This window comes from Pholis gunnellus (genome assembly GCF_910591455.1).
Source record: "Pholis gunnellus genome assembly, chromosome: 15".
Taxonomy (NCBI): domain Eukaryota; kingdom Metazoa; phylum Chordata; class Actinopteri; order Perciformes; family Pholidae; genus Pholis; species Pholis gunnellus.
The window spans coordinates 12,609,245-12,634,163 of NC_136542.1; the positions used below are offsets into that span (position 1 = coordinate 12,609,245).

Consider the following 24,919-nt stretch of genomic DNA (forward strand, 5'->3'; position numbering starts at 1 on the left):
GATGCAGTTTTGTCTGCCATTTACTGCTGCGTAGCGCACGGGTTTGTTTACTACTGTGTTCCCTGTCACTGCAATCTCTCAAAATATCATGGGATCTCACTTCTTTTCCCATGAAATCCGATGATTGATGCCTTTCACCCGCTGTATTGATGCAAAGCTTTGTCAGCACTCTGTTGCTGCCCCATTTCCTCCGACTGTTTATTCGGTGAGGAGTGTACACAAGCTGCGCAGCTGGGATTCTGGAGTGTATTGATCGAACGTGTGAAGAGTGTGTGCTGCTGGAGGACAGATGGTCCAGTCCTCCATTCTGTGGCCATGGCAGTGAATGATCATATCCTGCACATGCCTCTGTAGACGAGGGGATACGCATAAACTGCCAATCCTCAACAAGCTGTTTAAAATTGCAGTGGAGTAAACAGTTTAAGCTTTGACTCTTGTAGTTCTCACAACAGAAATATGCTTTTGTCTACATGGTTAAATGGCTAAATGGGCATCTTCCTGACACATATTGTGGTTTTTCACAGATCCTGCAGTGTCATCCAATCAGCATGTCGCTTTCATGTGAGGTCTCCACTTCCATTTGTCAGATAAAGAAACGGACACGGCGGTCAATAGCTGCTAATGGAGTGTGATGGTCATTAGACTGATCCTTGCAAATGCTTTCAATACTTATCAATACTGCACTTAGAGTGAGTGGCAGGTACTTGTCTGAGAAAAATGAGTCACAACATTTGTATGTTAAAGGTGCAATATTCTGAAATCAGACCATTAATATAGCATTAAACAGCTTTTATATTTGTAAAGATACAGTGGATATAATGTCTACCTCAGCAGAGAATTATGTCACTCTCCCTCTGTGTGATGTAACCAGAGCTTCTCCTTGCTTTGTTGACCCAGCTGGGCCGGAAAACTTTAAACAATATTGTTATTTTAACCCCATTACGGATTAATTTTGCAGGCTTTCCTCCTCTTATGCTAAGTAGAAGTAGCTTAGTGTTTTAGCTAAATGCTAAACAGTAGGTTAGATAAACTAGCCGCAGCGGCTTAGCAAAAGTGTCACTTCAATCTCAACAAACAATCATTGTATTATTACAGACATTGTAGTAATTATCAGTGAACCCAATGGGATTACATTATGAATCACGGTGGGTAAAGCCCAATCATCTGGGAGCTTCAACAGGTGTGTGTCAAGGCTTAAAGAGAGAGAGAACAGTAAGTCTTAACAGCTTGGCTAATGACCACTTTCTTTCATCTGTTCTTCAGGTATGGTCCAGTGCTGATGGCGCACTCTGAGCTGTTAGTGACGAAAGCTTCCCCTGTGGAGGGGACAGCTGTGGAGCTGGATGTTCTCAGCTTCCTGGATTCTTTTGGGGAAGACAACAGCACTGCGGACAGATGCTACCGCTCGCACTCCCGCAGCAGCGTCCTCCAGGGTCTGCCGTTTGGAGGAGTGCCCACGGTCCTCGCCATCAATGTCGTGCTATGGATGGTACTGACTCACACACACCCACCCATCCATTATATTTAACCACTTATCCCAGCTGATATTGGGCGACGGCAAGGTACACCCTGGACAGGTCGCCAGACTATCACAGGACACATAAAGACAGACAACCATTCACGCTCACATTCACACCTACGGACAATTTGGAATCATCAATTAAACTTAGCTGCATGTCTTTGGGCTGTGGGAGGAAGCCGGGGGAATGCAGAGAAAACCCACACTGACACAGAGAGAACATGCAAACTCCACACAGCCCGGGATCGAACCCAGGCCCCTCTTGCGTTCCGCTATTAGAACCCCTTCACTAGTCTATCTTCAATTATGATGAGCAAACAAACTAAACATGTAAACTGGGACTTTAGTATTGCAAATGTCATATGCAGTCCTAGGTGGTGAAGTGATTAGCACTGTCACCACACAAAAACAAGCCCCTGGGGTCACACAGCTGGGGCCTTTCTGTCTGGAGGTGTCACGCAGTTCATCCCCTGCATGGGTTTCCTCCATATGAAATTGGATATGACATTATAAATGTGTTGTATTCCCTCGACAGTATAAAGAGATGTGGTTTGGTAAACTTTGAGACTTTATGCTGCTCCTAGGTGCGAGTGTTGTCGAGGCTTTTGGACCTCGTAGTGATGCACAAGTACACACACACACACACAAATGCACACATTGTGTGCATGTCATAGATATCAAACTGCATTAAATCTGCAATTTAGAATTTTCCCGTCACATAGCATAATACAGTGTGTACACTGATTACAAACATAATTGCATATTTTCCTCCTATAAAAATAGGCTGTCAGGCCTCGTCAAACTTAATCTCTGCGCTGATATCACTCTCAATCTGCCACCTCCGTGTTTTAATTGGCTCATTTTATCGCTGCCTAGTTGTCAAGACAACACAGAGGGTCGACTGCTGTCTCTTAATGACAAGCATGAGTCAAAGCGTGCTCCCACCCCCCCACCCCAGGTGACGGGAGCACGCCTCTGCATCAATTCCATCATCATACAGAATAGGATTTAATCATCTGTGGGACTGAAGGAGAGCAGGCCCACGCATCAAGACCAAACAGACCAAAACAACAGGGAGGAGACAGACACTGGGAAAAAGAGCGAGATAATGGAGGGATTCTTATTCAAAGAAGGAGTTTGGACTCTGACTGTTAATGTGAACATGCACTCATTATTCAGCTACAAGCCTGAGTCAAGGCTGCCGTGATTGTCTATGCGTGGCTCTAGATCACTAAAGAATGAATCCTTAATGGGGGCTTTTTTCTTATTAACGCTGCTGTCATCCTTGTCCACGAAACCAAATGTCTTTTAAACTCAAATTAATTAATGGCTTAATGCTTTTCTATTTTTCAACATTCATCCATCATGGCCCAGTTATGCTCTTTATATTCAACCGGAGCTGTTAAGCATGAATTCACTATTGGGTACTATAATATATCATTGAACAGGCTTTTTTTTACTTCATTGTGATGCTACGCTTTAGCTCTCCATTTGTGGCTGAATAGAGGCTATTCATATTCAGTCTTGCTATTGACCACACTCATTTGGCTGTAGTGCACAGCGTGTGTTCGTGTGTGCATGCTAACCTGTCTCTGGTAGTTTCCAAGACAACCACGTACCACTCTAAAGAAAGACGATGGCTCATTATTGCTGCTGCATTTTGAACCTGTCTACTATGTGTAGGCTCCTTATGAACATGCAGTATGGAAAGGTTTTGGATAAGGCCCAGAGCAGATGAGTGTGTGTGTGTGTGTGTGTGCAATTGTGTAAATAAGCTTCTCAGCAGCTTCATGCACTCATGTTCTGGTTCTGTGTTCTAGTTCCTGTTGCTCATCTTCTCCTGTCTGAGGAAGGCTGCATGGGACTATGGCCGCCTGGCTCTGCTGATGGAGAATGACAGGTGAATCCATCACACATAACAGCTCATACACTTCTGGTTTGTGAGCCAGTGGAACATTTTAAGATTTTGAGTGGAACCTCTCCCGAGTCCTGACCCTGAGGCCTCCAGCTCCCTCTGCTGAGTCGTAATGGTACTGCGTAGGAGGCAAAGTACTGCACAGAGCTACTCTGCCTTTGCTTCTAATAATCATTTGTTGTTATTTTAGTGATGAATGCAAATGTATTCATGTATTTTGTATTAACGGTGAAAATAAAATGTTAACACAGATCAGACATACACATACAGAGTATATGAATAAAGTGGTTGAATAAATGGTCGTCTTACTCTTTTTTAATATTAGGGCTACAACTAATAATTATTTCCATATTGGGTTTAACTCATTTTGGAAATAAATTGCGTGTTTGGTTCTGATCGACATTCCGAAAACCATAATATGTTAAATTTACAGCAATATAGAATAAAGAAAAGCAGCAAATCCTCACATTTTAGAGGCTTGAACGAGCCAATGTTTGGCCAATTCACCCTGATAAAAAACTTAAAGGACAAAGCTATAATGCGTTATTCTGTATTTTTCTCATTGTCAACAAAACCCATGAAAACATCACTACAAAACAATGTATCTGTAATCTGTCTCTCAATACTTTTGTACCCTGTCTGTGGCACTCAAAGTCCACTGGTTCCTAGTAAAGGTAAATCTGTAAACAGGTTTTCTATAAAAGGCATTGTAGTTTTTTAGCAAATGTTACTCAAACACAAGAAAATAATGCTTGTGTATCGAATGTTCAACTGCGAATTAACATGCATTAGACTAACCATTGGCTACCCAGACAATGCCTGTTAGGCTAAGATATGGTTCACTGTTGTTTTTGGCGTTTTCATTAGATGTGCTGATGGTAAGAAAACAAAAGAATATCACCAGGCTTACCCTTTAAACAAGTAATCAATTATCAAATACCTTTTTAAGGATACAAAATGAGTCAATGACCATCCGGCCGTCTGCGCGAGTCTGCAGCAGTTTTCTTCTGCTTGACCTGAGTCGCCTCTTTACTGGAGTACGGGCTTGCTTACTTCTGCATGACCGGCAGGGGCTTTATAACACCCAAGGGCGAGCAGCATCTGTGTGTTTTGCCAAGCGGCCCTCTCTCGCACTGATTAAATTATGCTGCTTAATTTGACACAATGTTGAACTGTCAGTGGTACGGCCCAGAGAGCAATATCCACAAATTCAATCATCACACTGGCTTATTAGATTCGACCATACTGAATCTGTTTCATGTCTTCTTTACGTATACAGTTTGGGACTGTGGGACCGTCTAGAGCAGTTACATTATGTCTTTACTGTTACAGCACTGACATATTACATATTGGATGCATTGATAAGGTCGTGTCAGGCCACGATCAAAATGATAATCTTTTGCTCGTCTTTTCAGTCTCACATCCCTGTTTTATGGAGAACCAAGTGAGAAAGAGAAGTCTCCGTCAGAGTCCAGCCCCTCCGACTCTGAGACCAAGGACATGGTGAGCTTTTGTTTTGTTTGGCTTAGAGTTTTTCATCAGCTCCCAAAAGCAACAAGGAGCCCCTTAACAGCATTTTCAGATCATTTAAAGGTATCCTTCATCCTAAGCAAACACACAGACACCGCCTCTCTCAACAAAACACATTTCATGTGTCCTAAAGGTCGAACAAAAATATTTCAATCAGGAGAGACTTGTTTTATAATTTAACAATGATTTATTATACATGCATCAAATATGAAAAGTGCAAAGTCTTTGGCGATTGGACTCCATCCTGAAGTGCTATCACCGAGGGTAGAGATACTGAGGTCCAATAGGCCTAATCCCCCCTGGTGTCCAGACACTGGTGGTGGTGGTGAAAGGAGTTCCTGCAATCTGATGATGAATCAGGAGCATGGCTGTGATGCTGACTGGAGGTGACGGGGCTGGAGGAGGGTCGCGTCTGCTTAAAGCTGAAATGACAACTGACAGCAGCAGAGAGGAGAACACTATTCAAAGTTTGACAGCAACGATGTGATTGGCTTAAGGAAACCGTGTGCAGAATCTGGTTGGTTACTTAAAAGTGCACGCACCCAATCAGCTGATAGAGCAATTACAAGGAGAGGAGAGAGTCTGCCTGACTGAACTTGCGCTTAAGCTTCATTTAATGCATTTCCTACCTCAAAAAATATTTGTCTATTCTGTGTGATGAAACCTGCATTGGTCCCATTTCTAAGTTGACCTCTGACTGTGGTTCTGCTGCTTTACTTTAAAGCTGCACTTAGTCATATGTTTTCATTAACAATGTATTAAATAGCTAAATGTAATGGGAAAGAGGTTACAGATCGAGATGAGTCATCTCATTGTTTTGGTTTCACAGCGCTCAAGCTCCATTCTCAAAGTTAGCAACCTGCAGTGGAGCATTTCGCAGGAGTACATATTTGATTGGTTGAGACTAGAGCTGAAAGGAGAGTGAATATTGGACTTAGAGTAGTCAGATGGACACAAACACAATGCTGAATGAATGCTAATGTTGCTCCTTGTCAGCCGGATGTGTGAATAGGCGTACATAGCATTTGAGGAGACTGACAGACTGACAGACTCCAGTTCTCTGTGCACAAAATATAAAACAGTAGGCATTATGGGAAATGCAGAAACATCACTATCATCAACAATACCACTGATGATAGACTGTCTACCAGTCTTCCTCATCATGTTCTCATTTATTTACAGTAATTATAACGAGGTGTCACAGTTAACTTACCAATGATATCTTGATGTCTAAAAATGCCGCCTACTGCACTTTTACAAATAAGTCCATTTGTCTTAAGATGGCATTGCGTCAACTGTTGTAAGAGGAAAGTTTGACTCATTACTCATCTGGAGTGTGTGACTCCATGACACCTGTGTGATAGACTGAGGTCACTCCCTGCATGTTAAAGACAAAGAGTCAGACAGGAGTCATCGCCCTTTTCCTACTCAAGGCTGAGGCTGCAGTAAAGTGGTTACTGCTCCAGGCTAGACCTATTAAATCTCCCCCTCTGTGTCGCTCTGCAGACCTTATTACTATGCAAATAGTGGATGCTTGCAAGCAGCCAGATGTGGTGTGCACAGAATTGTATGCATATGTCATCTATTATCTTTAATATCTAATCAATGGGATGCTTTACGATACTCTTCTCTTTCCAGGGCTTCTGCTCGTGGCTGTCATCACTTTACCATATGAAGTAAGTATACAAAGCAGTTTCCCTTGTAATTATTTCTACCCTTCTCTCATCTTAGCTTCCATCCTTTTATTGGCCCTCTGTCTTCAAAGCTGATGTCACCGGCAAATGTAAAGTCTCTTGTTATATGTCATTTAGCAGCAAAAACAAACGAGTCTGGGCTCATGCGACCGCTGGTGCCGTGGTTTCCCGTTCCCGCTCTCGCTCCAGTCTGACTACACACAACAGATTTAGGCTTGTAGAAAAGATGATTTCCACAGTGCCCATAGTTTCCATAGTATTATGGTGGAGTTTGGGTGCTTCTGTTTTTAGCTCCCGTGCAAGTGGCTCACCGTAGGAAAGTGCAAACCCACCCTGAGAGTTCGCAATGTGTGGGCCGCCATGTGACCAGCGTGTCCCTCTTTTCTGCATTTTCATTTTTTTCATGCTTTTCTTTTTGTTCTATTTTGTGACACTGGGTTTCCTGAACCTCCCGCCTGGCAACCGCATGCTTCTGGCACCAAAGTAGTGGTGCCACAGTTTTACTCATGATGGGTCCTGGCAATAGACAGAGCTGCAGACATATTCAGATTGAGATTTGCACCGCTCTGTGTCCCATCACATGTGCACGTGTGGAAATCCCATTATTGACACCTCAAGAACAATCTCTCTGTTTGCCATGTGGCATAGAGCGTTTGGGATCCATTGGATATGGGATTCAGGGATTCTGAAAGTTTCCCATCTCTCTGTTTCTGCAGGGATGACGAGATCCGTAGCAAATGCGGCATTGACGCCGTCACATACCTGTCCTTCCAGCGCCACATCATCCTGCTCATGACAGTGGTTTGCCTGCTGTCTTTGGCCATCATCCTGCCGGTCAACCTTTCTGGGAACCTCCTGGGTATGTTTATCTTTAGATGATGGTCGAGTGGGCCGACTATTTGAAAAGCCAAGGGATATCCTTAACCTCAGGAGAGTCGTAAGAGGCATCTCGCAGGGAGAGAAGCCAGGCCACACAGAGACAATCACAAGCGTGAGGGGATGTATAGGTTAAATGCAATGAAACTTTGGCTTAAAACAATCTGTGGTAAAGCTGAGTTTATATAGAAGTATATAGCATACATGAAATTAGATCAAAGCTGGAATCAACTCAAAAGGTAATTTTAACTTAAAATAACTCGTAAAACAAGATTATGAAGTGAAACTATAGGTCTACTATTTATACACACAAAGGCTGCCTTTCATCAAATGGGAGTTTGTAGCGTCAAGCCTCGGATTATAGGAATAGAAGGCGCTTCATATCCTCTTAACATACACATGTAGGTGTGAAGGGTGGGATAGTGCAGAAGATTAGTTGTGTGCTTATTTTGCAGAAAGTGTTGAGTAAGCCATTCCATAACAGGATGAAGGCAGGAGTCATTAAGGGGTCTACGAGGAGCTGGGCTGTCCACAGACACTTTCTTTTATTACTGCTGGCTATCATGTGATGAACCAGTGTGTCACCAAAGTCATTAAATAAACCAACAACCGATGTCAGGCTGCCATGGTAACAGCAAATAAAGGGTGCCCGAATTAAAACACCAGAGTTTGGCACGACCGCCATGTTTGAATTTTGTGTGAAATGTCATTGGGATGAGAAAGATGTCATTAAATTAAATGGGAAGGTTTTTTTCTGAATAGTGGCATTGCTTCATTGTTGCCTACAGACAAAAGAGGAGGAGTTTCCTTTTAGTCGTTAGAAAATTAAAATGTCTCGCTCTCTGTCACGTTTCATTATCTCTACAGGAGACAGTCCGGAAAACTTTGGAAGAACAACACTGGCTAATGTTAGTGCAAAGTAAGTCTTACATTTTGGGAATGACATCACATCTCATGAAATAGCACAGAAACCATATCTATATTCGTTTAAACACCTGTTGTGCCTCATAGGGACAGCTTTCTGTGGCTCCACAGCATCTTGGCTCTGGTCTACTTCATCATCACGTTGCTGTGTATGGCTCACCACTTGATACGGCTGGAGTACCGAGAAGATGAGAAGGTCTGACGCCATCACATCATACTGTTTCAATACATCATACATACATATCCATTTCATTCAGTCAATTTCTCTAGTCTAGCGTGTTAGCATGCTAATTAGGGCTAAACAAAAAAATACCACTGAGGCTGGATGGAAGGTCATTAGCTCATGAACTAGATTACGATGGTTGCAATAGATGAAAAGTGAATGGGTCAACTAAGTGGTTACAATTCATCCCGAGGGGAACGTGAACGTGTGTTTCAAATTTCATGGAAATCCATCCAGGACACAAACGTCAACCTGAAAAAAAAGTCAGAGGATCGCCAAAGTCATTAAGATTCATCCTCTAGTGACAATGAATGTGATCAGTTTATTGTATCTACTCCTCATGATGATTGCTTTCTGTGTTTCAGGTAGCCAGGACACTGATGATTACCTCCATACCAAGAGAGATCTCTGACCCAGGACTCATCACCAAACACTTCCAGTACACATGTTTTCTTCTCTTTTTCATTGTTAAGTTAAATCCTCTCCTTTTTGTTTAGTTCATGTCACAAAACCATTGTACGCGTACAATCTCATCACATTCGTCATGATTAACTCCTTTTGCTCCATTCACTAGTGAGGCCTACCCCAGCTGTACTGTCACTGATATCCGGTTCTGCTTTGATGTCCACAACCTGATGAGGCTGGACTTGGAGAGGTACAGTAGCTGCTCCAGATTGGACCAACACAGTTGGGGATCAGTGTGAGGCTCTTGTCTGAGGATGCTGTGTTTTGCAGACGCAAGGCAATGAAAGGGAGGCTGTATTTTGCCACAAAGGCCCAAAAGGATGGGAAGATCATGATCAAGACCCATCCATGTGCTCAGATATTCTGCTGCGACATCTGTGGCTTTGAAAAGGTACTTTTTATCAGCATTAATTGGGATTAGTGGGCGACTGCCTGTATATACTTGTAGCTCAGTTGTGCTGCACAGAATGTATGTTTCCACTGGATGGCACTGCGATCCAGAAATAAGAACGTGCAGCAACAAGATATCCTGCCACTGTAAATCTGAAGATCTTTCTGAGAATGAAAGATGAGCAGTGAGTAATGTGTGCTCCAACTTTTATCTGCAGGTGGATGCAGAACAGTATTACAGCGAGTTAGAAGAGAAGCGGACAGACGAGTTTAATGCCGAGAAGAACCGCATCTCCATGAAGAGGCTCAGCATTGCCTTTGTGACGTTTCGTGATGAGAGGATGACTGCTGTGTGAGTAAACAACAGTATGACATCAGGCTTTATGTTTGTCAGGTCCTCTCCTCACATAAACCCCCGTCACCTCTGGGAGCAACCAGAAAATTCACCGAGTGGCATAAAAGCAGACGTTACTGAGCACTGATGCAGATCCCGTTTTTGTACATCTTGTTTTGTCTTCCAGCATTGTGAAGGACTACGGTTGTGTACGCTGCCGTCGCAGACCCCAGCAGTCCAGCATCACCACTGTGGTGCAGTCGCAAACATGGGGGGTCACCTACGCACCTGCTCCCAGTGACATCATCTGGTCAGTACTGACATTACCGGTACTCACACAGTTTCTTAAACCTTATTTTCCCTTAATTAGCAAAGTCAACATTTTTCACACTGACACCATCTACTACTTTTGTTGCAAGTTAGAAATCCACCCATCCATTACAAATATGTGTTCTGTGCATGGTTGCAGGGAGCTGTAACCTATCCCAGCATGCATTGGTACACTGACAGACAACCGTTCACACTCGCCAAACCTGCATGTCTCTTTGGACTGTGGGAGAAAACTGGATCAAACGCATGCAGACACATATTTTGCGTGTAATATCCACTTGTACATGTCTTACGCATCATTTAGACACATTTCCCTGTAATTCATCTTGACATATTTGGTATCTTTGGAAACCTCTGGATTGTGGCTAGACTTTAAACCAATGTTTCGCGGGCTGTAATTTTGCTAATGTAACATCAGCTTGTGATGACGGATCTTAAAGAGTATATTTATTTAGACAAGAGGTACACAAATCTGAATATCTACATTCACAATACTGTTCCTATTTCTTTACCCATTGAGCTCTGTGCTGTTCTTTTAGAAATGTAATTAACCAACAGCAACACTTAAGATGATTAAGATCAGTATATACTACGTTTGTAGCAGATGTCAAAAACAAGTCAAAGTCATTCCCTATCCATGATTGAATTATAGCTATAAGGCATGTTTCTCATCTTGTAGACAAAATACAGCAGTTATGTAACAAGTGAGTGATGCATATGCATAAGATATTAACCAAATACATGCTATTGCTCAGTGTTTCTGCTTCACACCTGATTGGCTGCAGTGTGTTTGTGTTTTCTGCACTAACTAGACAACTGGAGCAGTCGCAGGCTGCAGGGTTGAGCAGGTACTTTGGTTCCTTCATTAAAACTGAGCGTTGAAGTGTGCTGTTCCCAACCCGCTCTCCAGTCCAGTGCAGTGGAAACACGACTCACGACTCACAACTCACATACAAGAGGCAACTGAGCTGGCTATTTCAGGCTTATGTCAATACAGTACAGGCTTGTCAGGGGAGAGTAGTGTGTTAAATGCCCGGTCTGTCCTGCTGGATGATTGTGTATTGACGCTCATTAATTCTCCTGTCACCAGGGAAAACCTGTCCGTGTGCGGATCTCGCTGGTGGCTCCGATGCGTCCTCCTCAACATCCTCCTCTTCCTGCTGCTCTTCTTCCTCACCACTCCCGCCATCATCGTCAACACAATGGACAAGTTCAACGTCACGAGGCCTGTGGAAAGTCTGCGGGTCAGAGTTTAACTGTAATGACCGTAATGCTACATTTGACCTCTCTTCCGTTTTCATTAATAACTCATTTTGCTGTTCAATCCAGAGCCCTGTCATTACCCAGTTCTTCCCGACCCTCCTGCTGTGGGCGTTTTCGGTACTCCTGCCCTTCATCGTCTACTACTCCGCCTTCTTTGAGTCCCACTGGACCAGGTACTCACCAGCCATCAGCCATCTCTCTCCTCTGAAATGGAAATGCCCGTCCTTTGCTTCTTCAAATAGACCCCTCATGTGTAGCTGCCTGTCTTCCTCTCAACTCTCAGCATTGCTTTCTTTTTTTTTTCTCATCTCAATTATTTTTTTCTTTCTCACCCTGTTGCTCTTTTTACTCCCTCCCTCCTTCTCTCTGTCACTCTCCCTGCACTGTTATTCTGGGCAGGTTGTCATAGAGATCTCCATGTGAGGATAATGATATGCACAGTAGTCACCATGCGCAGGGGAAAGGCACATGGTGACTAGCAGGAGGAGGAGCAGAACTACTGTGCATAAGGAGACAACCTCACGCTGCACCAATGAGCACCCTTTCTTTACATAACCACCCCCACAAACGTGTTGTGCAGGCGTGATGTGTGCGAAGGACCGAATGCAAATGAACTGTTTACTGGAGTGAAAAGCGTCGTTCGTGCTAATGAACCCAACGGTCCTTTACATGTCGAGTCAGCTGACTTTACATTACATTATTTCACATTATAAATGGACTATGTTGAAGGGAACTGCGTAGATGTGTTTTACATAACTAAATATGCATTGCATAATGATGTTCTTACTATCCCATGTTATTCATCTAATGTGTCAGATCTGGGGAGAACCAAGTAACGATGCACAAGTGTTTTTTCCTGCTGGTCTTCATGGTCATCATCCTGCCCTCTCTTGGTCTGTCCAGGTACACTTACAGCATATCCAATAACACAAAACAAACATATTACTTCTGCTTTTATGCTTATTTTCACAGAATTCCTTTGAGTTGACACAATGTTTTGATTTGTTGCTCTTATTTAATTCTGTCTGTAGTCTGGACCTGTTCTTCACATGGCTCTTCGATGTCAACTTCCTGGACCAGAAGGAGATCAAATTCCAGTAAGATAACTCTTTTTGTTCAAATGAAACGTACAAAGAGTATCGTGACTCCTAAAAGGACATTTCGGTCACAGCCGAACACTCAGGCTTCTTTTGTTTTCTTGGTGCAGGTGTGTGTTTCTTCCTGACAACGGTGCATTCTTTGTGAACTATGTGATCACATCCAGTCTGATTGGCACGTCTATGGAGCTGCTTCGTATCCCGGCACTGACCGTGTATGCCTTCCGCCTCTGCTTTGCCAAGTCCCAGGCTGAGCGTATTCATGTCAAACGGGTCAGCTGAGCCTTATCTCCTAGTTTATCCCAGGGTTGTTATTGCAGGTTCATTAGATCATGCTCTGTTTTAAAAATCCTTCTGTGTTTGTTCATATGCAGAGCCAGGCCTATGAGTTCCAGTTTGGCCTGGAGTACGCCTGGACCATGTGTATCTTTGCAGTCAGTATGACCTACAGCATCACATGTCCCATCATTACACCCTTTGGTGAGCAACATACCTACAAATCCTCATCTACCTCTTCTGTCTTTCTTCACCATCCCATCACCTTCCCTCTTAGTCTTGTGTGTGTATGTGTCGTCTCCCCTCATGCTGTAACCTCACTCTCCTCCACTGCCTGCCAGTCCGATGCAGACTGTGTGAATTTGCTGCTGTAGTCCCAGACACCCAGACACAGTGAGTTGCGAGCCAGACGCCCACTCTGCTCCTGTCTCTGCCCAGAGCTCACCAAGCTTCTATTTGCCACTGCAGTCAAATATTTTTGCGAACAGGTCCTTTCATACATGCCGCCCTGCTGTTCTGTGCATTTCACCTCAGCGGCTGTCTGCATGTTGTTATTTTTCTGGGGCAGATACTCTCATTGGTTGAGTGGAATCTCATTGGGTGGAAACACAAAGAACAACTCAAGATACTTGCCAAAGCTAAATGGGAAAATTATTAACTTGAAAAAATAAACGTAAATTGCTTGTTTTTAAGACATATTTTCCTTTTTGTTGTTTTAAATCGGGTCAGTCTGTAGCCATGTCACAATAATGTAATTACACATTGAATTCAACTTTGCATTGAGCATCATATTCAGTGTTTGAGGCCCTTAAGGCTTGTGTGTGGGGTTCGGTGGACTTTTGGAGAACAACAAATAAAATATCACTATGATGTTAAAGGACCATACCAGAGTTTTCTGTCTTTCCGCACCAAATCAACAATACCGCCGTCAATTTTCCAAAGAATGTTCTAGTGTTTTGAATAATTAAATGTGTTTTCCCTGCCACGGTAGGTCTGCTCTATGTGATCCTGAAGCACATGGTCGACCGATACAACATCTACTATGCATACGTTCCCACTAAACTCAGCCAACGGATCCACAGAGCCGCCATCAACCAGGTCATCCTGGCCCCCATCCTCTGCATGTTCTGGCTGCTCTTCTTCTCAATGCTCAGATTAGGTACTTTATCACTTCCATTTCTATCCTGTGAAACAGTGTCTGCAACCGTCATTGTATTGTGAGCGTACAATATAACATTGTGAAGTTGTACTTTACTGCACCTTACTGTCACAGGTCCAGTTCATCCCATCACCCTCTTCACCTCAGTGTCCCTGCTCTCCTGTATTGCCTTTGCCCTCTTTCGCTTGTGCCTTAGGAAGCAACCAGACAAGTCAACAAGCTATCAGGTCAGCTCCGCCATAACCCACACAGACTAAGTTCAGCTAAAGACGCACTAATACTGAATGAATAATGTGCTATTTCTTTGTTTCAGATGTCTGATCAGCCAGCAGAAGGGACGTTTACTGATGCAGACAGGAGTACTGTAACATCCACCACTGCCTCCAGTGTACAGCATCTCATATTTCTATTATTAGCCTGACAGTACACCATTAAACATATCTTACAGGATCATATTAGTATTTTTGCTTACTTTTTAGGTTACATTAGGTATTGTTGTTGGTGCGTTTACTGTGCTGGTGGGAAGCTCTGACATCTGCGATCTCAGCTGCTCAACAGTGTTGCACTTATGAGCATTGCATTTTTGAGCAATGTCAGAGGAATAATCTGAAGAAAATCTTTCCTGTCAAAGAATAAATAGATGATCTGCATATTTCTTCCATCACTGAGTTAAAACATGCACCAACACCTGCATGATCCTTCAAAGCACATAGGTTATATGTATCCAAACCTGGATTTATGATAATTGCCATTTACTTTTTAAAAGACTGGATCCAGGATATGCACACTCGTACTAAATATGTGTTAAGATCTTAAGTTGGTGCATGAGTTAAGTGTAGGGTGGGTAAACGAACCCAAGTATAAAACATAAACATACTTCAATCTGAATTGAGTGATTTACTGTGTGATACAATCATTAACTATATGTTGATCTTCCTCCCTCAGCTGTTTGTGGCGTCCGTGCTGCTGGAGCCAGAGCTGGCTTTGACTCCCATGCCGTCCCCGGCGCACCACAGCTACGGTACCATGGCCAGCTCCCAAAGTTCAAGCCACGGCGCGGCGGATGAAGAGGAGTGTGAGGAAGGCCACGCCCAGACCCATGAGACTGAACTCCAAGATCCCCCAGACCCCTACTGCTCCAGCCCACTCATGGACAGCCCCGTAGGCTTCCAGTAAAAAACAAATTCCCCCAAGCTGATTCCACACGTCCTTCACCTGGGGAACACAGATTGCTTAATGCTGCAATGCTGAATTTTCGCTCCTGACCTCAGACTCCAACTTCGTTGCCTCAGACCCTGAGAACAGACCGGGCTTGATGAAGAACCTGAAGAGGAAAGAATGCAGGAGCAGGATCCATGTAAACGCCACGATAAATACATAGACCGCAGTTTGCTCAAACATCTCCTGAACTAAAACACCAATCTCGACAGACGATACATCCCTAAATGTACAGATTATTTCAGTTAAAGCTATTGGATGCTACATGACGGGGATCGCAACTTCTCCTGTGACTTCATTTGCAAGTTAGAAAGGTTTCAAGTAATGAAAGTGTGTCTGGGGTGGAATTGCGTTTGGGTTGCCATCAGAGATACTCTCTCTCCATGCTGCGCCACTTGGACATGAGTGGAGGTGAAAGTTCCCATCAGTGTGGGTGGTGTGAGCAGGCTTGCCCCGGCAGACTGACAGAGTGGTCTGGGCACGGGGTGATATCTGGTTCCTCGAACGCAGAGCTCAGGGAGGCTGAGGGTGAGGGCAGCTAGTTGTGAAGCCATCTGCAGTGAGAGAGCAGACAGACGGAGTGCCGAATGTAACTCAAGAGATGTACTGTAATATATGTACACTCTCAACAAGGAGGCACAAGCAGCTTGGCTGTACCTGCAGCTTGTTGTAACTATTATCAATTTATGGTTGCTATTTTTGCTACAGTATTTTTGGTGTCATTGATATTGTGCTTTGGGGTTTACTGGAGATTGTTTAAGGATTTGCAGAGCTGTCCCGTCTTAATCAGAGTATTCCCTTATTAGGCTATTTTGACGTGATTTTGATGTGATTTGTATTTATTTATTTTGTAACATTTTGCATATGCTAGTTCACTTTCCTGCCGAGCGTTAGATGAGAAGATCGATACCACTGTCCCGTATGAGCGTGGTATTAATCTCCTTGTCGAATTCTCTACAAGAAAGGAAATTGGTATCTATCCCAAATTGTAGAATATTTTGAAAACTATAGCGTGGTGTCTACTTCTTCTCACTGCAAGACAACACTATTTAACTCTCTAGAGGAATTTCTACATTTTTAAGTTAAATTTCACATTTTTGCATGCATGTTGACTATGTCGTATACACGAGGTATGCATTTCTATCCTTAACCATGAGGTCAAGTTTCACATGTGCTAATCTCATCGTCAGTCTGTGTGTTTCCAAGTTGTATTTCCTTGTGGAGGGATGATAGTTGGTTTTTTTTCTCCTGAATGTAAACTGATTGTGGTTTGTTATTCATGTCTCTTGCTGTGCCTTGAACAAACACTCCCTTTCGTGTGACAATCCAGCATGGCCTGAAATATGCTGCATGGACTGAAAACTAAAGGGCGGAGAAACATCTAAGAGATGAAAACACGACAACAACAACAACACAAAAACAAGTCAATGGGTAGTTAATCCTGTTAGTCATCAGATTCCACTAAGATGGTGACCAAACAATCTTAAAAGGTCCTCTTACTGTCTTTTTCTGGAGCTTTTGACTATACCACATGGTCTTCAACTGCAGATTAGTTTGTTCAGTTTTCATAAACATGGTCATGGTCAACTGTAAACTTTATACTTTATTAGTGCAGGTGTTTTTCATGCTTTTATTGTTTATTCATGTTGATAAAACAATCTTTACTCAAGGTCCGCTTACTTGCACTTTCTGAAGCCTTTAAGAGTAAACTATATTGGACATGGAGAAATCATAAAGATGCCCAGAACAATAGAAAGTTTGACTGACAACTGAGCAAACTTCATCGGCTGATGAACACCATGTGAGGTGATCAAAAGCTCCGGAACAAGCAGGTAATTGTTGTAATTTCAAGGTGAAGAACAGTCAGGCTCAACACGAAGCTATCTTACTGTGTGTGTTTACATCACAGCAGTTCTGTCATTTCTTTAAGATGTTTTGTATTATGTCCTTGTCGGTGCCTTGTTGTTGACTTCAATCAATATTTGTATCGGTTCATATAAGATGTATGACCGAGCTCTCTGTAGAGGATACAAGCTTTGAAAACTATTTATCCGGTGCCGTTCCCTTCTCTTACAGTTTAACATGTTTGATGAACAGTGACAGCTAAATCATAGGCCTGTGATATAAATTGTTTTCAGATTTACTGATGGCATATTATGCATAATATTTAACCAATTTGCCACATTTTTACATGGAGTCTAACTGTAGTTTCTCATGCTGTAGAACACAGATGAAAGCAGGCAGCAGAGCGAGAGTGGTCAGTGCAGAGAATCATGAAGAGAAATCTATTTGGAAAAAGAAACATCAAAGAGCATCTCAAAATGTCTCTCTGTGAACTACCAGTGTGTCCTGTGGGTTTCACAGATCATTAAACGTACTTTCCTTTGAAAAATACAAAATAAAACTTATTAGTATATTCTTAGCTCTAATGTCCATGCAAGGAGGGATTGTCCATTTTCATGCTTAACTAGTTTTATTGTGCCCTGTCATGTCTGTTCATATGCTGTCGGCTTGGCCACCCGAGGTCTATTTGGAGGTCCATTAGCTTTCCAGACATGTCCACTGGTTTTTGCTCTTGGTTATGAAATGTGTGTATCATAAGTGCTTTGTTTCATACCGTATGTGAGCCTGCTGTAAATGTGGGTTGTTGTATCTACAAGAAGGTCGAGGTGAAAGGAAAGACTGCATTTGAGATTGATCTCTGTCCGCTGTGTTGTCAATGAGTTTTCATCTGTCAAAAGTGAAGTGCTGTGATCTGAAATTAAAATTAATTCAGCTCAATCCACTCATCTTGTGCCATGAACGCCTTATTGCTCTCCTCTACTGTGGTCTCTAATGAAGGCTTTGACATTTGAGTGACATTTCATGTGGTTAGTAGTGCAAGAGTGAATGTGCACATGATGCCATCAGGAAATGTGTAAAAGGATATATTGCATGCATTACTGGTTTAGGATCAATGTCAGACAATTTAAAGAAATAGTTTGAATTCTGAAAATATTGGTTATTGTCTTTTTTTTTGCCGTGAGTTAGATGAGAAGATTGAAGTAGTATCAATCTTGTCATCTAACTCTCTGGAATATAGAAAATTAGCATGTTTCCCAAAATGCCTAACTATTCCTCTTAAGTCTGACAAAATGCGCCACAGATGACAGTGATTCCTTTCATCAAACCGTCTCTCATTTAAGAGGGCAGAGGCGACTAATGAATTCAGTGCATGTTAGCTTAGTGTCAGAAGCAGTGCACCTGCATACAAACTAGCCTCGGGACAAGCCTCAGTACATACTAGAGGCCTCATTGATCCCTGAAACCACATCTTGGGGTGGATGTGGCAATTAATTGTATGAGCATCTGCTTTTATCCAAACCACGTTGGTGGTGGTAGCACCATAGTGCCAATGCTAGATGTAGAAGAGGTTCTGTAGTAAGTTTATCATACTGATGTCATTTTTTCAGCAATAAAAGGGTTTGTAAGGAAAAACAGCCATGACATGCCTGCCATGATATGCAGTGCTTCTTCGTTGCTGCGAGTTACGAAAGAAAAGTCCCGAACATTTCCCCTGTCACCCGTGGCAACTGCTGAGAGCGTGCTCCTCAGTGAAAGGTGAATTCCTCCGGGTGCGTGGCCTGTCGCTCCTCTGCTCCTGCCCAGATGCTTAGAATAGGAAATGTCTCTAACCTCCTGCAGCAAACATATTGTCACTCCCATATGGGTTCCTTTCAGCATGCAAATGTTGCTTAATAAGTTGGTGGTGTTTAGTATTTACATATGATTTTGGCTCAAAGTATAGTTGCAATTGTGTTGATAACTTTGAACTTTTTATCTCCCCGAGTACATCTTACGCTTTTCGTTTAGTAGCCATATGCAAAGAGCTTCTGATCACACCTCACAATCCTCAGCAGGCGGATTTTTCCCAGTTTTAAATTTCCATTAATTTTCCAGCACTGTACAGACTTTTTTTTCCATGTTGGCATAAAAGATGAGACGGTAAATGAATCCATGACCTTGTAAACGATCTATTTCGTTGCTGTTCTCACGTTTCAATCTGTTGAGATTGTTTTGTAAACAATGTTTCACGGGGGGGGGCCTTACTTTATTTAATCAAAAACTCTCATGTATGAATTGCTTCATCATTATATCCAAGTAGGTGTCTAGAACAGTAATCTAATGCAGCATACCAGGTTATGCAGGACATTTACATAATGTCCACACAGCCCCCGTAGCAAAAGCAGCATGTTAGCAGAGCAGCAGTTTCAGTCCTCCATCTGTGTCCACACAAGATGCATTCAGCCACAGTATCGAGTGCAGGTCACCCGCTTTTTGGCAGTGCTCAGAACCAATTACACAATCACTGTAGGTGCACGCAATAAATGGAAGAAAGTAGTCTTGAAGCATTGAAATGCACTTCTGGTCGCGTTTGAGCACAAATAGCATGTGTAATACACAATGCTGTTATGCGACCTGTGTTGATGGCTGCATAGATTAAAATAGAAGTGTATATGTTCTCTAAGACTCGCATGAGATGGGCGACCAAAATGCAGCTGAAAACATCTCCTGTGTAAGCTGTAAGACACCAAATGTGTATTAATCCGCGGCTGAAAATAGTCACAATCAATACACAATTTACTCTGGTTTGAGTTACATTTGCTAAAAACTACAGTGCCCGGCTGTTTTGGGGAAATTACAGAGTAATGAAACTATATTTATATATATTTTCTTTTTTAAAGATTTTAAATTCTATCGCATGTCACATTTTCATGGGATTTTGATTGGCAATCAAGAAATGTATGAATCCTATGGTATCCTTTAACTGGTTGTACTTGAAGTGGGAAGTGACAGACCGCCCGTTCTCCCTGTTGCTTGGCAGGCTTGTGTTGCTCCAGCAGCTATCAGAGCGAATCGTATTAGCCTGAGCACTGTCCACGCCACAGTATCATTTAGGATGAGTGAGTGAGCATTGCAATGTCTTGCTTTCCTCCTTCATACAAAACCAATGCACACACACATATATATATATATATACGACTCTGGACCACCATCACCTAACAGTTGCCATGACAACGTTCACCACCCCTTCATTCCAAAACACATTGCAGACTTTCTAAAAATAATGTGTGTTGTCTTTTTTCCCCGCAAACTCCTCTCCAGACGACGACAGCCCTCAGAGCAAATCCTCGCACACGACAGGGTGAGCCTGTCGAACTACAGGTAGTGATTAATGAATTACCACAAGGTAAATAAACACGTTGCAGCGCTGCAATCTAACCATTGGTTGCTGACCTGACTGGAGGTCAGGACAGTCTCCATAAAGCCCAGTGACTAGACAACTCAGTGTTGTTCTCTAGGCCGACGCGAGACGTGGAGCGTGGAGCCAACATGAACACAACAGACTCTCCAGTTTGACAGAGAGAGTCGGGATGCTGTGTGGAGTGCAGAGAGACAGATTAAGGCCATGTCAGCCACTGCTTCAACAGCAGAACAGACAGCCAGCTCACGGATGTGACTTTTACAATGATACAGGCAAATTGTATGTACGAGAGAAAAGAGCCCTGTGTAATCAGATAACTCATTACATCGACCATCCTTCTTCTCATTACTACGGCTTCACCTACTGGACACACACGCATATTGATGTTTCCGCAGGAACACGTGCAAACATCAATAAGGATTTAACTTGTTTTTGGATGAAAAAAAAAAAAAGAAAAGAAAATCAGTCCAGATTGCAAAGACCATCATGTCAATTATTAGAAATTCTGCAAACAATGTTGATGTGACATTGTGCAGTTGCATGAGTAAGTGGGCTCGTCTCTGTAGCCGAGGGCTATCGGCCATGCGGCGCTTGGGTCTTATGTAACACTTGGAGATGGGCTGTCAGTGGGAAGCAAATCAGGCATCGTATGATTGATTTCAAACGCTGACCATTGTGTTGTAACCATCGTCGTTCTTTGACAAACAATCTGAGAGCGAGAGGAAAACACACTGACCTCGTTCAGCAGTAAAATATCCACAGAAGATCACTTTATTTAGTCTCAAATAAGCACACAACATGTTTTGTTTAGGATGGAATCCAGTTTACAAAGAGTGCGTGCTTGCATTAACTGTAATAATACTGTGCGTTTTTTGGTTGAAGGATAACTAGGTGAAGTCATCGCTGTTCAATAGCAGCTGATAATGATGAGGTAGACAGTGACACACCCAATATGTACAGAGCTGGATGTTAAAAGGATAACATTCCAGTTATCAGTCATGCCTGCTAAAAAGACCTAATGTCGGGTAATTGAAAACAGAGATAGGGCTGTGTACTGATACTATAAATACACCACATACACAATCAGTTAATAAACATTACACCTGTGGACTGGAAAGTACAGTACAGACTGAACAGACGATGCAGGGATAAAACAGTTCAATAGAAAACTCAACTTATATCTTTTTCTGTAAGGACTGTACATTTAGAAGTTGATGATATATATATATATATATATATATATTATTTTGATTAAATGAAACCCACACAAGGTAATACATCTGGAGGATATACTGTATGTCACATTTGAAAAAAACAAAAACAATGCTCTTTAACAACACATACATTTCAGAATATAAAAATAAACTTTGTAAATGTAAACTCAGACTAAAGCGATAATAACCACATATCAGCAGCTTGGATTTACAGTTGTATGGTGTTATTATCTAATACTTGGCGCACTGTTGCTAAGTTACTTGGCATTATGACCATGAATGTCAACAACAGCTAAGGATGATACATACAGTGTTATGTCAGCAATAATAATAACACACACACACATATTGGACAGTGACAGCAACACAGTATCTGCATTATTTGTTCTGTGTTAAGCAATTCAAAGGAAAAAAAAATCATCATCAATTCCGTTCGTCTTTGTGTAATAATCCAAAAATAAATATTCACTTCCAGCCCCACTTCCATGTGTTGGAAAAACACAAGCCACTCTGCTCACCCTCACCTCTAAAGCTGAGGTAATGCTTAGTTTGTAGCCACACAAATACAGTTAATAAGCACTACTAAGATAAGCGACTACAGTACAAGAAAACTACTTTACACTAACAATGACTAGAAACTGATAGCCAAGAACAAAGATGTTATAATTCCCCAAAGATGCCCTTCACTCTAAAGTAAAGAGTTAACAGTCTATTAGTTGTAGTTTAACAGTCAGCTGAAGCCTATTGAAGTAATCACAACCTCTACCGAGGAGAGCATCGCACACCGTGTTGAGTAAGGTGCACATGGACGCCTTAACAGTCATAGATCGCTGAAGAGACCTCTCAGAGAGTGTAACAGTTCTTGTCAGTATCGATTGAAAATATGTTCGAATCAATAGGTTGAATGTTAGGTAACAAAGTCACACACAAACGTAGTTGTAATGATGTGTAATATCAATAGAAAACACAGTATGATTATGATTAAGGTGATGGGACTTTCCTCTATATAATCACATTGCTTTGTCCCAAACCTTTTAACATGTCGAGTACAGAATCACTGTGTTCCAGTTAGATAGAGAGCTGCCACGCTGGCCACAGTAACCATCACAGTTTGAGTAGTTTGTGATGCCTAAATATAATATCTAGTGTTTCACAATTGTGCAACTCTTTTAAGATACATCAAAGACCACTACAGCCAGTGTTATTTGAGTAGATATATCAAAGCCATTATATACAAAGAGACTCAACAGTTACCCTTGTTGCTTTTTCTCAGTGTGAGGCGCTCAGATTACAGCTCCAGACTCAGAAGAACCAAAGCAAGCCGGCTCAGAACAGCTGTACAGCAGCCTTGTCTGGTAGCTAAACATCCACAGCAAAGAAAAGAAACTCTGCGATTGGTCGATCCAATTGTAAAGTGTAACCACACCATACATTCGCTACGCTATGCAACCTCAGTCAAAGAGCAAATGTACAGCAGCCAAAGCCACAATGCTGCAAGATACACAACCTTATTCCATGGCAACCATGTTGAGTGATTTGACAGCGACTGCTCAGCAGCTACCGCTGTGCGCCTCAGTCGGCCTTGTCCTCCCCGTTCTTGGCCCATCCTCGGCTCATAGCTGCTACCACGATGCTGTACATGTTGAGCCAGGCTTGACGCAGCGGTGCCGTGTAGCCCTGGCCCAGACTGCACTGCAGCATGTAGAGAAGGGACTCACCCACCATCTTAAGAAGTCCAAAACAAACACACAAGAAAAAGGAAAACGGTTCTTTTAACAGCTCATTAACTTGTGAAACTACTTTTTGAGAGTCGCACAGTGAAATGTTGGTCCTACGGCAAATGACTGCGTGTTGACTCCCACGGCCTGATGCTTCCTCCCCAGGTTGAGCAGAAAGTCCTCCAAGGAGTGCAGGTCGTCCAGATGGCTGACTGCTGCATCGATCACAAGCATCACCTGGGATCACGTGCACAGAGACAAAATACACATGCAGAGAGTGTTCTCAACTGTGCACAAGAGGGAACTGCGTACTCGTAGCGGTGACTGCGGTGAACGGAGCTCACCTTGGTGACATGATCCAGGAACTCAGGGCTGGAGAGGCAGTCTTGTGTGGAGCCACAGCTTGTGGTGTAGTGGAAGAGAGTGAGGAGCGTCGGGTCCAGCTCAAACAGTCTACCACAGACACATACCACACTGTTCTATAGGTGTATACACACGGCATGGGCTGCCAAGCATTCACACAGACACAAAATCAATCTATGCATCATACAGCTAAAAAGCTCTCTTGCTAGTCTATTTAGCGGCAGCTGTCTCAAAGTAAATTGTGGATTATTGCAGTCTGTCGCCAAGCAACAAGTCAAGCTTCCGGTGCCTGCATGGTGAAAGTGTGCAGCGAAGGATCTAGCTTGATTCTCTCTCCACACCTGTGTTAAATATTCACATGTACATATTCTTGACAACACAGTTTAAAAAGTGGCATCTTGAAGACACCGATTTAAATGTCTGTTATGTCTATCTATCGCCAATAAGGGCAACACAACGGAGATTGAGCCTGTGTCCCACTGATGAAAGTATTGCAATATTTATATATTTGCAATATTAAAAACTGGGTGTCTGTAAAATTATCTAAATAAATCAGTTTTTCTCCTTTGTATAAACACAAAACAAATGGCATTTCAGACGCATCCCAAGACCATAGACTCTAAAAGTCAAAGCACAAATCTTATCAACACAAAAAACAGCAACAACAACAACAACAGATACTATTACATTTGGTGTAAGTGTTAAAGAATTTGAATTAATGTTGATGAAAGGATGACTGCACAGAATAAGAATATTTTCTTCTCTTACACGTCACTTTACTGTCTAATACCATTTCAATCATGCTGATTTGTGTCATACGTTACCTGGAAAACATGATAACACCATGAGGAATTTTGTTCTTGCCCAGGCTCTCCCAGCTGCCTCGTATCAGCTCCTTGTCTTTCCCTGACAGCTTCTCCATCCTCCCTCCGGCTGTAAACACGCGGCAAGTTCTTCTAGAGCGGAAACACACAACTCCTCTACAGGACAAGAGGGCTCAGTTTAAGGCAAGCCATGATATTCAAGTTAATCCACAGACGAAACGTCCGCCAACCCACCTGGAAAATAAAGTGGAGCATCAAGTGAGTGCAGCTGATTTGTTAGTAATGTTTCGGATCTAAAGCGGGGGGACACAACTGCAGGAGATATGATTCCTAGGCTAGAGA

At 42.6% G+C, this 24,919-nt stretch overlaps 2 protein-coding genes across 2 annotated transcripts; one reads left to right on the forward strand and one right to left on the reverse strand.

The window, feature by feature from the left end:
* Positions 1-1,279: 1,279 nt before the first annotated feature.
* Positions 1,280-15,171, forward strand: tmem63c (transmembrane protein 63C; the record flags this gene model as incomplete). The annotated part of the gene is made up of 22 exons (XM_079174992.1): positions 1,280-1,489; positions 3,340-3,419; positions 4,850-4,937; positions 6,603-6,640; positions 7,375-7,517; positions 8,402-8,453; positions 8,546-8,654; positions 9,047-9,120; positions 9,256-9,336; positions 9,417-9,537; positions 9,755-9,888; positions 10,058-10,180; positions 11,291-11,444; positions 11,530-11,636; positions 12,280-12,366; positions 12,495-12,560; positions 12,671-12,833; positions 12,935-13,040; positions 13,828-13,995; positions 14,110-14,222; positions 14,309-14,383; positions 14,941-15,171. The coding sequence occupies 22 exons, from the start codon at positions 1,280-1,282 to the stop codon at positions 15,169-15,171; spliced, it is 2,523 nt and encodes an 840-aa protein (XP_079031118.1).
* An 8,073-nt stretch (positions 15,172-23,244) lies between these two features.
* On the reverse strand, positions 23,245-24,675 carry ngb (neuroglobin; the record flags this gene model as incomplete). Its single annotated transcript, XM_079174896.1, has 4 exons — positions 23,245-23,397; positions 23,508-23,627; positions 23,735-23,843; positions 24,578-24,675. The coding sequence occupies 4 exons, from the start codon at positions 24,673-24,675 to the stop codon at positions 23,245-23,247; spliced, it is 480 nt and encodes a 159-aa protein (XP_079031022.1).
* Positions 24,676-24,919: the final 244 nt, after the last annotated feature.